General features: G+C 37.2%; 1 protein-coding gene across 2 annotated transcripts in view; it reads right to left on the reverse strand.

Moving 5' to 3' along the window:
* LOC140226962 (G protein-coupled receptor kinase 3-like) overlaps nucleotides 1-16,016 on the reverse strand; it is a 123,390-nt gene extending 107,374 nt beyond the window's left edge. For both annotated transcript variants that reach the window (XM_072307396.1, XM_072307395.1), the window contains exons 1-3: nucleotides 15,497-16,016; nucleotides 14,667-14,743; nucleotides 631-704 (exon numbers count right to left, since the gene is read on the reverse strand). In XM_072307396.1, the coding sequence (XP_072163497.1) occupies nucleotides 631-704; nucleotides 14,667-14,743; nucleotides 15,497-15,609 (264 nt within the window). In that variant the 5' untranslated portion in view covers nucleotides 15,610-16,016. The remainder of the gene's footprint in view (nucleotides 1-630; nucleotides 705-14,666; nucleotides 14,744-15,496) is intronic.
* Nucleotides 16,017-16,314: the final 298 nt, after the last annotated feature.

Raw genomic sequence — 16,314 nt, forward strand, 5'->3', positions numbered from 1 at the left:
ACATAGCTGTGCGCCAAATGATACAGAAAAGATATTTGGAGAGCAGCATGGATATACTACCATAAGTCATATACCGAAGTTTCATTTTTGTGCAATGAAGGAAAATGTGAGAAAATAACACTTGTTTTGAGACCAAATTTTCTGTTTTGGAAGCTAAGTTTCGACATTATTTTCACACGTTTATCCTCAATAAAACCCCAAATAACTAACATTACGAGTTAGAGAATAGTTTCTTCTTCAGTTTGCTGTATAGATTTAATCATTTGATGGCTTTGAGGTGAGATATTGCGATTGTCCTGCAACACTTCCCCAGCGGTTTTACGCACACAAGCTGTCTACTTTTTGCAACTGAGGCTTCGAGGTCATAAGCTTTTGGCGAGTTAATTGCACCCCAGCGCCGCGCCTGACTATAAATCAAATTCATGGTACAAATGTAGTCCTCAGACTAAAACATGTACAAAATACGCATACCTTCCACATGCACATGTTTGCGTGCATTCCTGACTGGATGTCTGTTGGCCCAAGTTATTTGTTACATCTATACATTTTTACACACTTAAAACTGTATAATCAATGAACCAGCTCTAAAACTACCTTCATGAATTCTGACTTCATAATTTTGCAACCTACCGCTTCGTAGAACTGCAGTTGCTGTACTTGAACATCAGCACAATTCTCACAGTAGTCTTTGAACAATAGGTATCCTGTGTGTTGGAAAATAGAAAACAAATTAAAAGATTGAATACAGAGTCAAAGAATAAATAATATATATATTATGAATATTGTACTTGATATGGCGATAGCTTGCCAAAGGCTGGTAACATATGATTGATGCAAATTCTGACACTTTGTGCATTAATCATAAAGTTTAATGTTGGAATTTGATACATGGACTGATACCTAAAGCCATGCTTTTCCTTTAAACATATTTTTTTTTTTCAAGTGGACATGTAGTATCATCATTTGAATGTAACAGGGTACAACAGTGATACTTTCTCATGAACACAATTTGAATGTGAAGATATCTGCTTCATTGAATACAGCTCACAAAAAACAAACAAACATACATGTATGTATACATCACCATCAATCATACATCAAATCACAGCTTGAATCAAAATGCAAACTTAACAGGGTCTGGATACATGCAGCCATACCCACATAAGTATCCGTTTAGTTTGTATCAGTTTCACAATCTTAAACACGAACATTCACATGAGGAGGATCTCTGGTCTTTTTTTTTTTTTTTTTGTCCTTCATATCTTGCGTGACTAACAGATGATACACAATATACAGTGTATTTCCCCTCACTGCCTGTATGATACTCAGAGGACATAGTGAAAGTTCTATAAATTAAAAGGTCAACCTCGTGCACAGTTTAAAGGTAGGGAATCCCATTTGCATGCCTTAAATGAAGAGTTGTATAAATACAATGGTATGTTGAAGAGAGTATCATTTTAGAAACTCCCATAAAGTATTGAAAGTGGAAGGTAACATTTTGTACATTTTTATTGACCGTTAGATTTTGAACTGAATTTTTTGGGGGGCTCACCTTAAATTCCAGTACATTACAAGGCTACCTTTGCAGACCCATGCACTGCATGTGTGTCCATTATGTATATTTTGTGAAGAAATTTCATCAAAACTTACAAACATTTCTATATACATTCTTGCCACACACTCTATATGTTATTATATCAGCTCTTATACATTTAGATTTGTGTTTATAGATTTTAAAAAAATACAGAAGACTGCAACAAAAAGGCTTAAGTGTGGCTGACACACAGAACTACTGAGCAGTTGAGTTTTGTGCATTATTCAAATTGTAGATAACTGTTGACTTCCAAATTTCTCAGCAGTGGCCTAAACAAGTCCCCTGAGGTTCATATTTAATGTTTTGCTGCATTTTGGGAGGTCTGTAAAAGGTATCCCCTACCTTTAAAGGTACATGGTCCCGGTGTTTTAGTCAAATGCGTACGTGGGCGCACGGCGTACATTGTAAGTCTCCTATAGAGACTATGCTAACGACTCTTTCTTTGGCGCTTACACTGTGGCCCACTTCCCCGAGTCCGAAGAAGTCCGATCCACTGTAGTCAGTGGTCCGATCACAGTTCGGCTCATGATTCGTCTGAGGGGATGACAGCTTTAGCAAACTTTTTTGTGATATCACAATATGAAGCATAAGTATATGCACACACTCTGGCATTACTACAGACTGCGTGATGTACAGAGAAGACAACGAAGGCAACGTTACCTAGCAACACCTACGCGCTTTACTCTTGATGACAGCTGAACTCCGGCAATCTTGGTATCAATGCTAACGGTGATCGGCAGTATCATCAACAGCGCCCTCTACACTACCGGGACTATGCGCCTTTCAATAGCGTAAAACTGCTCCCGCCAAGAAACCATGCATAACTTACTCAATTTTTTGTCTTTCTCTAACCAAGAAAGAATAAAAACATGTCAAATTTTTTCATTGCAACATGGTAAAAGTCATTTTTGCAGCTTAAATAGCTGATTTTCAGTAATGCTATACACATAAATGGACAAAATACAAGCAAAGGTATAAATACGCTATCTGCTCTTGTCTTAGTTTAACCGAGTTTGGTAGTTTTAGCTGTTAACGTATGAATATCTATAAGTTTGTGTCGCAGGCCTAAAGTCTCTGAACATGCCAAAGTCACAAGCATGCATCGCATAATATGCACAGAGTTCATAAGGGTATATACTTCTTCTGGCATGATAAGCATTACAGTATGATTGGACACTTGGGGTAAAGTTAGACTATGGAGAAAGATGTCGGGGAAAAAAAACAAAACAAAACAAGATAGCTGGAAAAATATCAACAGCTTCCGAAGAGACAGGAAGTGGTATGGGGAAGAGGGCTGGGACCGAGAGGGCGTGAGACCAAAGTGGTTCAAGAGTCATGTCTCCTTGTTCTTAAAGGCACTGTATGTATCAGCATGATATTGTAAGAAATATAACCACATCAGCTGAATATTGTGACCGAACACCTCAACACTTCACACCTCGTGCATGTTACAGGCTCACAAAGCGAATGCTGGCATCCTAATGAGTTGTTGTAACTGTGATGGAGCTACAAGCTGAGCTACTGAACAAAAAGTGTCACACAAGTGACCCGTCTTTCCGTGACCTACTTCTGTAACCCCAAGCCTCATCGCAGACTGTTTTTCTTTCGTTTCCTTTTTTTTTTCCCCGGGGGGGGGGGGGGGGGGGGGGGGGGAGAGGGGGAGAATAGACATTGGCCAACCAACCTTCTTATCATATTCCTAAACTCCACTACAGCTTTTTATACTTCATAATGAATGAAGAATGGTGCATATACAAATCATATAGGCCTACACTCTAAATAATGAAAGTGTAAATCAACATTTTGAATGTTGTCACTCTTCCAACCTTGTGTTAAATGTTAAATTTAACATCACAAAAAGGTTCGAAGAGTGGCAACATTTAGAATTTCAATTTACATATTGTACCATTTCATTTTTTAGAGTGTAGCCTATATGTAAAGCATTCGTGATTGGTCAATAACATTATGCACAATTGAGCACAGTAGAGTATTGCTTAGTATACATTTAGTATTTGCACACACAAGGTAAATAGATTTTTGATTGTGGACTAATGAAAATCGCTTTTATTAGAGATATACCAATCAGATGAACCTCTTCCAAGAACTGAAGATTTTTTTTTCTTTCTTACTGTTACATTGTGATAATCATTATTATCATCATTGGTACTAGTATTGTTACTATTTATCATTATTATTATGGTATAGACAAAGTAGTGAAAATAGCTCATAGAACTTGATACAGTATGTATTTATAATTTTAAATCTTGGCTATCCTTTCTGCCGTATGATGAGAGGAAAACAAGAAATTGTCGTGGGCGGTGTGAGAAGGTCTGAAACCATTAAATATACAATTATACGTCAGCATTCAACTTCACCATTTCCTTTCCAGCCCATTTGTTTACTTTATTGCTGGGAATCAATTGCACAGCCGTGTGTTGACAGCAGGGAGTAAGGTACATGCTGTACACAAGCTCTAAAGTGTACAGTGTAGCACTGAGTCAACATTTGAAAAAGGCAATTCAAATATTGACAAATTATAGAGCCAATATGATGTAATAGAAAAGAGCAAGTTACTTGTCTCTGAAGTAACATTTAAACATATAATTACTTTTTGACTGATGCCACTGTCTTAGACTTTTGCAGGCTATTAAAAGTGCACCCTTGATTAGTACAATATTTAGAGCACATCAAAATTAGGTACAAAGTATAATCTCTGTTACGAAAGGACAGATGTACACTGTACATATAAATCTCTCTTTGTGTCAGTGAAAGAGGTTCAAACTAGATACTCAAGAGCTAAAGAATGACCTTCTTGTTTAAAAGGGATGGTGTAGTATTGGTTGAGAAGAGGTGAGGATTCAGCTTTTAACTTTTTGAACGATACTTAGAAACCACCTTAAGAAATGTTAAAGAGCATGTACAATTCTATTTAGAGGAACTCAAACACATGTATTTCATGAGGTTTTATTTTCACAAATTTCGCAAGCTGGGTGCTATTTGCTAATTTGAAAGCATGCAAAAACATTAGCTCTGATCCTGATATGAATGTCAGGTGAATGTTATCGTTTACATTTCCCCGTTCAGTAATGTACACGCTACTCTATAATCGCAAATTTAACAACTTGCGAAATTGTCTGGAACTCCCAGTTCATGAAAAATTCAACTCACTAAATATACATTGTATGACATATACCGTATCTCATTAGCTTGGATCTATATTTGGTTAAAACATTAATCTCTCCCGCCCTCTCTGTTTAACATTAAAGCAATTAACACATACTAAAGTGGACATGTGTTTGTTTCCAAGAAACCATCAAAGAACCACAGAGTGGAAACTGAAATAATGATTTACCAGGTTAAAAATATACTGTACATCACTTCACTATATCTATGACATTTTGAATGGTGTTTTCAGCATGCACATACCTGCTGAAGATAACACAATGGCAAATGGAGATACACATGTACCCTTAAAAATATGATCTTACAGTACATTTACAAACTATTGCACAGAGATTACATTTTTTTTTTCCTCATTATCTTTCAGATATGACCTAGATACCATTATAATGACATTTACAATACACTGCCTACATATTAAAGAGCTCTGGTATATGAAAGTTTAGAAACGAAATAGGAATTTGTTACTCAGTAAAGATACTTCCATGCAGCTCAAACAATGACAGTGCTAAAAAAAAGGGGGGGGGGGAAGAATTAGAAACCTTTAATAGGGCATCATAATTTATACCTAGCTGCTTCGGCAGGCAGCCCTACTGTAAATACAAACTGGCAGAGATGTATGTATACACAGTGGCATAAATTACATGCATTAGAGGCACCAAGTATTCTCTGCCATCCACCCCCGCACTACCGCACATTTCAGATTGGGGTGGCCGGAGGAACACAGCCAGGCATACATTGCGACGATGAAAGCCGAGCGTGTTTTATCGTCTTACCCTCAGAGCCAACATGCCTTCCTGCCAGACGCAGAAATTATGTGCGGAGCCATACCTTATGCAAACTTCGCAGACGGTCATATATTACTGGCTTTGCATGGGTACCTGCCCTAGTCATCCTTGACACACACAGACAGACAGACAGACAGACAGACAGACAGACAGACAAACAGACACATTTTTCAGATTCAACTTGAAATTTCATTTCCTGATTTGCACCAGAAGCATACATGACCAGACATACAACAACAGTTCTGTCACTTCCTGTCTTCTTTCCCTCCCATAACCTCGCCCTCCTCTGTACTCTCTTTCCACCCCCCCCCCCACCATCATCACCCCTCAACCAAGGTACAGTATCAAAGAAAAAGTGATATTATCCAGTTTCACACTCCACAAAACAGCCAAGATGATCTTTCCTTTAGTCAGCTTTCACAACGATGAGGCTGAAACAAATACATTTCAAAAACCACTTGTATTATCATGGTAGGGTTGTGTTGCACACAGGATACAGGTTTCTATCTCTTATACAGTGAAAGCACATTCATGGCATGTTATCTTCCATCACTAAAAAAAAAAAAAAAAAAAAAAAAAAAAAAAAAAAAAAAAAAAAAGGCATTTGATATGACTATCCATGCTACATTTTCAAATAGGACACTACAGCTAAATGAAGATCAACTATCATACATCTTTCAAATAATGATCAGATGTTGAATTTCAGGACATCATCTCTGGCTTTGCAATGATCTTGCCCAATGTGGCGGGACAGTGTATTCAACCTGTTGAGGACGGGCTGATTTTGCTACAACATGCATTTCCCATAGACACTTGCCCAAGTATACTCAGGATTTGTCCTCAATGGCCTGAATTCACGAAGGTGGTACAAACAAAACCATGGTTTAAACCATGGACAAAAACCATGGAGCGCCAACTGTCGCACGGAATATTTCGTTACGAAATTGGTCATTTAGTCGATAAAATGACAGGTTTCGTTAACAAAATTATCATTCCGTGGACGAAATGTTCATTTAGTTACAAAATGTTGTCATTTTGTTACAAAATAATAATTTCATTGACGAAATCACTGATTTCGTGACGAAATATTCCATGCGACACTTGGCACTCCATGGTTTTTGTCCATGGTTTAAACCATGGTTTTGTTTGTACCACCTTCGTGAATTCGGGCCAATGGGTTTAAAAAGGCACAGAATTGGAAAATGTGTAAAATCTATTTCGCTTGCATATCAGCAAGTTTTGGCTGCCCTAGGTGAAAGAGCATGTCCTACTGTAGGATAAGCTGTTATTTTCGCGAGGGTTTAATTTTCACGAATTTCGCGAATCTCAGTTGGACTGCAAAAATGTCGCCATGTGCTAGGGTAATAGCGCATTTACAATAGCCTCAATGTCAATTCGTGAAAACAACATCTCGCGAAAATGTTTGTCACTCCCTCATTCGCAAAAATATCTGTACGCGAAAATAACAGCTTATACACAGTACTTGAGTAAATATTGTGGTACAGGTGTCATTCATAATTCCTTTCATATATCATCAATAATCTTCTTTTAGAGAAAATAGATGGGCCCCTATATTTTGAAATGTTGATACGCTGTATTTGTAGTTGCATGGTATGTGGTCATGACTTTCCTCTCTCTCTTTCTCACTCTCCATCTCTCTCTCTCTCTCTCTATCTATCTCTCTTTCTCTGTTCATCTCTTTAAGTTTCTTTCCTATCCTCTGTTTTCATTGCGAGGTAGTAATTTGTGCATGATCAATTTGCTCTGCTGACTGTAACTATTATCCTTGGCCACCAATCAGGCCTAATGCATGCTGGATGATTAGGAAGTGGGGGCACAACTCGCATCACGTCACGTTTGAGTGGTTTGAATGACAGCTTCTCATTGCCCTATGGATTCATTTTGTAGACAGAAAGAGAGAGAGAGAAATATATTTTTAAACCCCCCCCCCCCCCAAAAAAAAGGAGATTGGGTGACAAATTATTTGATATCATGCTATCCAGTTCTGTCATGTATAAAGAGGCAATGAAAATCTCAGCATCCAAATATGGGGCACTCGAGTTGAATGTTGGAGAGCACATCAGAAATAGATACATTATATCGAGAGCTAAAATGTATATTTGCAGGTATGACCATTTGTAATCCCTTTTCAGACATGGTTGACTCTAATTTGACTCCTAATCTGATTCACTGTTGAGATTTGTACCTGATTACCAAATGACAATTCCATGAAGTTATTCTGTCCCACATCAACAGGAACACAAAATATCATTCACCATTAAAAAAAATATATATATACACGTACATAACATACACCAACATTCAACATTTTGAATATAATTTGAGACGACAAACAAGTATTACTTGATATCTGGAAAAAAAATCACAGGAGCTGAAGCTCTCGCAACATGTAAGTTGTTTTCAACCTAGAGAACAAAGACAAAAAACAAAACAAAACAAAAACAAAAACAAACAAAATAGAATAAAATGCAGCAAATGACACATCAAAACTTTACATGTCTCCAGCCAGACTGTCACACAGTAGAATAAAATGTTTGTTGTTGACATTTGTTGCACTTACAAAATTTAGGCAAAATGTCAGATTTCTTGTGATCTGCCATTACAATCTCAAGGAGGACTTCAACCTTCCTTTTCTGTTGTCATAAAAATCCCACAAACCTAGCCCGTTTGACATCATGGCATTCTACTTTACTCGGCGACACATTGCTGGCATGTAAGCGTGCGACATCATCTTGCTGGATGGCAATTAGCCCCGTTCTCTCCCAAGCCCATCTGGGGGTGTGCAAACAAACATGTAACTCAATGCCCTTTCACACCTTGCAATATCATGTAAAGCAGAGCACACAGCACTTTCAAATATGACGGTTTGCGGTCAACAGAACTGGCCGAAAATTTCAAAACAGACTCCGATATGACAGAACAATCAGAAATGGGAGATCTGTGATAATATAAGAAGGTGTTCTGGGAGTAAAATATCATTATATTACTGTATTATTATGATGCTTTGCTTTGTCATGAAAAATAATGGAGACTAAGCAGTCAACGGTTATCTACCATCCCATAATATGCTAGTCAGGGGAAACAGGAATTCATTCTATTTATTTCATATTCATCTCTAACAACAATTATCTAATGACATGAATGCTAACATTATTTCAATGGAAAAAAAAAAACAACTTATGCTTGTACTAAGTGTAATTGCAGTGTGTGTGCATGTAGTCTGCCACTGAAATGTATTCTGCATATACATTGCCCTACAGCTCGACCACAGAACTGCTGCCTATACATGTAGTTGCAACTGCGTCTGCACTTGCTCTGCATGTGGTAAAATACCAGAGCATTGCTTTGATGACACACAATGTATTTTCACTTGAATCATTGAGTTAGGTCTCTTCTCATTATGTTATACATGTATGTGTTCTTCCATATCCCGCCAAACCTTGACATCAAGGTTGCCTGAGTAATGAAATCCTTTCTTTTTTCATCTGTAAAGGTACAAAATCATGAAAGCTGCAGTAACTACAAAAATAGCAGCAAAGTCAGAGGAGTAAAACTTGGAGTCAATAGGGGCCTGAGCTTTCCATCCTAGCAGAATCTTTGTCAGCTCTGGGCAAAATGGTCAACAATGTTGTGACAGGTATAGACTTATAAATGCGGACTTTAGATGTATTCAAGCCATGGCGTACATAGAGCTGGTTTGGGGACTGACATCACGCTTTACCTGCCATACATAGACAGTGTGTACACAGTTCATCCTGAATTTCAACGAGCGAAAAAAAAAAATAATAATAACACCACATATCACTGTAGGAAGGAAGGAAAAGAACTCCATGGATAGGTATGGGTAGATCACTGCCATAGATCTCTATTGTATACAACTTCCTTACTAACAGGACCTCCTTCTTGTTTACAATCGTCACTGTTATCATGGGATCGAGCTAAATTTACGTCATTTCAAGCTCATGGCCTTGATACCAAAGGTGAAAGTGACTTCCCTTATGCAAAGGATAGCAGGAAAAAAAAATATCTGTTGACCTTGGTTTGCTTTTTCACAGCACAATACGTACAGCTCTGAGCATAAATTGTTTTACATCACAATAAACGTGTTGTGCAATTCCTGTGCACATTACATTAATTATCTAATGTGTAATTATCTTTTCAGCATTGTAATAAAAGAATGACCAAAAAAAAAAAACAACAACAATCATCTGACATCAACATTAAGTGTGTATTAAGATTCAATTATATGACAGCATTAATCATATCAAAACTCTAACCTTTCCTAAATGCAGACATCTTCACATACAAATACCAACTTCACCCATTTTGCATTACTAGGTGTCCATTTCAACCACCATATCATACTCAATTCTCTTTCTATTCACCATCCTGCTTGGCATGCAATAGGTGATACTGACCCATCAGAAGATGATACCATTTTAAATACACTCTGGTATTTGTAAGCAACACTGCCAAAAAGAAAGAAAAAAAAAAATACACTGTAGGTGAAAAGTGCACTGACTTGAAGCTGAGTTACACAGCATGCGATGAAGAGCCACTTACAATACTGTATTTGGTGACCTCCAGTTTGGTTCATACACCAAGTCAAAAAGGAAATCGGGCAACACTTTTATTTTGAATATTACATGCCTCTCTTTAGGCAAATACAGTTTCTAGACCTTCAGACAGAAATTGAGCCTGGATACATGGATGTACACTCAATAAACCCTCTACAATGTAGCTTTGAAGTTACACGTGTTGTATGTAACATCCATTGGCAACATGCCCCAGCCCACACACAAATACTTGCACTTGGGTATCATATTTTTCCATTGAAACAATTTAATTGGAAGAAACATAAAGACATTGTAACAAGACACATGCTCAGAATATATTAATTCTTCTCATACCCCTCTGGAATCCATTCCCAACCCCATGTATTATCTGAGTACTGTCCTAATGTTGCTTGAGTTGCATGATACTACAACTTGTACTAAAGTTATGTTTTAATCAGACTGGCTCTGGTCAGCACAAATATGTTGTCATGAATCTGACAGAATCAGAACTGAAGTTTTCACTTAGTATGATTTTTTTTTTTTTTTAATAGACCAGGGTGTGCAAAAACAACTGCAAAAGCTTTTTTTTTTTTTAAATCTACATGTACAGTATACAATGGCAGATGAACTACCGGTACTCTATAACAATGTTTCAAAATTGCTACAAACTGTATTTTCATGCAATTTCAGAAAAATCTCTCATTACACTTGCTAGATGACACTGGAAGTCCATGGATATAATGAGATAATAACTTGGAAACTGAATGTTGCAAGACATTTCTTTGAAATGTGAATACAGTCATCTTACTTTCTCACTAGAAACAAACAAGGAAATGACATCTTTCTATCTAACACCACAAAATACAAACAGCAAGGGTGTGTATGCTGTAACATAGGGTTAAGTACAATATGTACCAACAAATATCATTATATAGTATAGCTGACTTTCTTTCTTTCTCTCTCTCTCTCTTTCTCTCTCACATACTCACAGCACACCACACCCAACAGGCTCTCAAAGTATTATGTATGTAATTGTTCATAAGTTACAAACCTCTACCATTTAGAATAAATACATCTATGTTCACTGTACTTATACTGTAGTATTTTTTTTCTCATCAGAAGAAGACCTAAATTTCCCCACCTCTGTGCATTGTACACTGTATCATCCTTTCACCCTGTGCTTATTGAACAAGAACTGAAAACAGCCTTTCCACATGACACAATACAACAAGGACAGCGTATTAATCCCCATCTCACATTACCAGAGCACAGTATTGACTTCACTTTCTTTTCCGTGTACAGTAATGTAAGTGGTTGCTATGTGTGACGCAAGGGAAGTTCTACATATAAGTAGAAGTGTAGTAATTCAGTGGTCATCTCAGTGCTCACTGTCAGTATTAAATGTCAAATATAGCAATGAGATGGGGAAATTATGTTAATATACCAGAGTTTGGCATATCTTAGGGTAGAGACTGATCAATGGTGATTCATGACAGAAGGAATATATAGGACCTACAGTATGTCAAGTCATGAAATATATTCTTAAAGGACAAGTTCACCTTCATAAACATAAGGATTGAGAGAATGTAGCAAAATTAGTAGAACACATCATTGACAGTTTGAGGAAAATCGGACAATCCGTTCAAAAGTTATGAATTTATGAAGTTTTTGTGCAATAACCGCTGGATGAGAAGACTACTGCAGTGTGTGAATAACTTAGATGTCACATGCGTACAACAATATAAGGAAATATAAAGAGAATTTCACAAAATTTCATCTTTTGAAAAAAAGTACACATTCCCCCGACTCGTTACCGACAAATGTTATGGGTAATATTATTCCCCCTGCCTTTAGAAAGAGGCAAGTCAAGTGCTCTTTTATTATGCGAAAAAAGTGAAAATATGTTGAATTTTCTTTACATTTTCTTAATACTGTTGTACGCATTCATGACTCACAAGCTGTAGTAGTCTCCTCATCCAGCGGTTCCAACACAAAAATTTTAAAATTCATAACTTTTGCATCGATTGTCCAATTTTCCTCAAACTTTCACTGATGTATTCTACTAATATTGTTGCATTCTCTCAATCCTTATGTTTATGAAGGTGAACTTGTCCTTTAACTAAAATAGTAGCAACTGCTGCTTGTCCTTTAACTAGAATAGTAGCAACTGCTACTCTCTAATGTACCTTACAAATTTTATGTCTTATCCTTTAAGCTTTACAGTAACACTGAAGATCAGAATTTGACACCTATTTGATCCCCTTAAATCCCCACAATAAGCACTGAAACTTCAAAATATTGTGTGCTTCCATGAAATACAACTGATTTTCACTGTATATACGTGAAAATAGTGTCTCCTTATTGGTTTTAAAATACTGCTAATGCAAAGAAAAATAACAGCAATTCTGTAAAGTTATTTTATATCATAATATTTTTTGAATAGTGATACGAATCATGAGTTTGGATGACTTAACTCACTGTATAAAATGTTGATTATAAAGAAAAGGAAAACACATTTTAAAGCAAGTTAAACTTGAAATCATTATTTTAAAGAACATTCCTAAAGAATTGTCAAAAAATCTCTCTGAAAATGTGAAAGTTAATCAGACAGGTTGAAAAGAGTAATGATTCAAAGCAGCATGGTTTATATTTAAATCATGAAAATGAGCATGCGCTGACTCTACATTATTGAATTGCCGCACAAGCCTGCATCTGATAACATAAGTATCGCAGGCTAACTTGGATGCAATCTGTCCGAGCACCTGAACTGAGCTACATGTGTCTACGAACAAGGCTAAACTAAAGGTACCCTGGTCATACACATGTACTTTGCATGTTTGTCAGCTGAATACCATTGTGAATAACATCATCACCATGGTGGCAACAAGTGTCAGATTTGTTGGTGTCCTATGACACAAATTAAAAAATGTATTCACTGTAGTGCCTACACAAAATATTAAACCTTGTAAAGTTGTAGGATACGTAGCTAGTGGAATTTGAGCTGGTAATAATATGCGTATGCACTACCTTCTAAGCATGAAGTGGTAATGCTTATAATCACACAGAGGAGTTTTTTACAGCAGCAACTTTCAAAATGAGCCATTCTTTCACACAAAATGTATGTTGCACACACACACAAACACACACACAAATGATATTATCAACAAAATGTCTTACAATAGGTACTTCATTTGACAAATTCATACAGTATGTTGGGATTGACCTAGAAGAGTTGCCATCATCTAGTATATCACTGGGCAGTAACTGTAAGTAGGAGGCCTGTTACAGAAAACACAAACAGAATTTTAATAATTGTGGGCAAGTATGCAGTGTACACTGTTGCAATAAGGTTCAAAAGTTCAACATTTCTCTAGAAATATCTAGAAAATTACAATTCCATACACAATTGCCTCAGTATAATTATACCAATAATTCCAATATCAGATAAAGTATAAATGCTCATCAGTTATGTGAGGCCAACATAACAGCAATTCAAATATTGAAAAGACTGCAAAGAGGCCATCTGATATTACACACTGTACAAGGTGTACATGACTGCCATTACTTGTTGATAGGGTCCTCCAATATTAAACAGCAATGGCTGGTTCATCACAAGGTAATGTAGGTACAGTACTGTGTAGGTATATTTGCTGTCACATCTTACGCGTTATTAAAGGCTGTATAAGATATACACTGTACATGTAACAGACATTTTCACCGGCATGACTAACATTAGCAATTCTGACATATACTGTATTATGTCCATTGAATTAAAAATTTTTGAAACATTATGCAGGGACAGGTATCAACACTGTCCAATATACTAACAGCAGCATTTAATATTGGGAATATTCAATGCAATACAAACTCACATTCAATGCTTTTTAACCTCAGTGTACATATAACTACAATCTCTGCTCCTGAAGATATTCTGTACAGTATACAAGTATTTGAAATGATTTTGCTCTTTGATAATAACTGTCCACAAAAAAACCCCATATAAATCAATAAACAATTGATACTGATATGACTTTGATCAGCTTTCCTTCAAAGTAATTTGTATGAAATTTTATGTCAATAGGATTTTATTTAAAAACAGATGATATTTTCAGCTATGCTATAGAGATCTGGCAAATCACAGCATGACAGGGAGCAAGCCAGACGGGTGATTTCAACTGCACATAGCCTTTGTGGCTTGAACACCGAGTATTGAAGCAAAACTATTCCTTATCAACACTTCCTGGTGTATACACATCGGTAGTTTCCTTGTAGAGCAAGTAATGCAGAAGTGAAATCAAAACTTAAAAACTGAATTCAAGAGTCTAACTCTGGATTTGGCATGGCATCTTGTCTTGGATGCACCGTCTACATTCTTAATTCCCAGGCATTAGTTTATTCAAATCATATCCGGGATGCCATTTGTGTTGCTGTATATATATAGTGCTGCAAAGATAATACATGTGTTTGTTTGTTTGTTGTTGTTGTTTTTAAGGTGTACAGTATATTCATTCACTGTTTATTACTCACCAAGCTTTTGTCCAAAGACTTTGTCGAATGTGATTTCTTTCCTCTCTTCCAGGTATTTGTACATCACTGTTCTTACACTGTAAGAGAGAGAGAGAGAGTCAAAACAGTGAATTAAAGTATAGAGCTGGTTCTTGTGGAAGTGAACACAAAATACAAGAACTCAAGTTTTATTGCAACTTACATTTGTAAATTAAGAATGCCACTAATGGCTATTTAGCTCAGACTGGCCAGAAGGTACATATATCATTTTAAATTTAAAAACCAATGCTCTCCATTGTAGAATCCATGAGTAACAAAACTTGATGTAAAATGGAGTCAAAAGGGGCCTGAGCCAACCTGATAAAAGGTTGAATACATGGATGAACATATTTTGCTATTCACTATTAAGGTGTTAGATAGTGGTACTATTATAAATAATAATTTCAAGGGATAAACTTACTTACTTCATACTGGGTTGATATGTTGAAATGGTAAAAGTATATTTTGCAAATCAAGCTCTTGTCTTGGAAAATAGCCCATGTATGTCAATATGTTTTCGTTAACATATTCATGTGTCTACTGCTGTACTGCTGGCCTACCTAACATGATGACATGCTCATAAAATGAAAAGAGATGAACTTTAATTTCCAACTGGAGCAGTGAATGAATGAAAACACCATATTAAACCCTCAATATATTCAACACTAGAGTAGAGTTAAATTACTGCAACTAACTTTATGTAAAATTATTTCCCATAATGCCTGAACTTTTTAAACGCGTTACCGTAACCGGAGCGGAGTGACCTATTGTCGATGACTGATTTTGTGTTATGATGAATACAATTTGTTTACCTTGGGTCGGGAAGAACGAGTTTCTTGCTCGCTCTGGCAGCTGGAGTTGATTTACTCTTCTCCATCGCCATAAGGTAGCTAACATCTGCCAACACTGCTTCCAAATCCGCCATCTTGATAGAATAATTTATCGCACGATTCCGTAGAAGGCGTAGACTTATTCACAAACACTGGAGAAACGGCTGTCGGAGATGTTGGGAATACACGGTTTTCTGCTCGATCTTCACGATTATTCGCAGCCTGCAAAATTTATTCCCACGTACGGTCCAAGGCCCCGTCTGTATACCGTGTAAGTTAGTAACGAGTACACACTCCAATACACACTACGTGAAAGCCGGTGTTGTGTACCAAGCGTTGCGAAGCCAGCCCGACGGGTCGCAAAGAGGGTGAGAAATTTCCAAAAATACGATCCAAACGCCGGGAAAGGTGCACTGTTGGCCGCAGAAATCTCGAATTGAGCTGTATCACACCGCCATGGCTATGTCTGTTCCTTCCTTGTGGCAAATAAGGCAGTAAGATAGCCGACATGTACTGTCAGCTTGCACTACGGAATCAATGGCTTCGTCCGCTCTCCGTGATACCCGTGGAAATCGTAGCGGAGGCCGGGATTCCTGTATAGTGCGCATATGTGCAGAGTTCCCGTTTACGCACACTGCATGTGTATTCTCGCCGTTTTGCTAGCAGCCTACGTAGGTTGCATTATGAGGACGCTATTTACACAGGTTACACTCGTAATATGAGGCGATCTAGCCAAGCGACAAGCGGGCGGGCAGGCCAGAGCGAGCGGGACGAACGAGTCAGTGTCGCTAAGGGGCTCG

Source organism: Diadema setosum, chromosome 4 (assembly GCF_964275005.1).
Source record: "Diadema setosum chromosome 4, eeDiaSeto1, whole genome shotgun sequence".
Taxonomy (NCBI): Eukaryota; Metazoa; Echinodermata; class Echinoidea; order Diadematoida; family Diadematidae; genus Diadema; species Diadema setosum.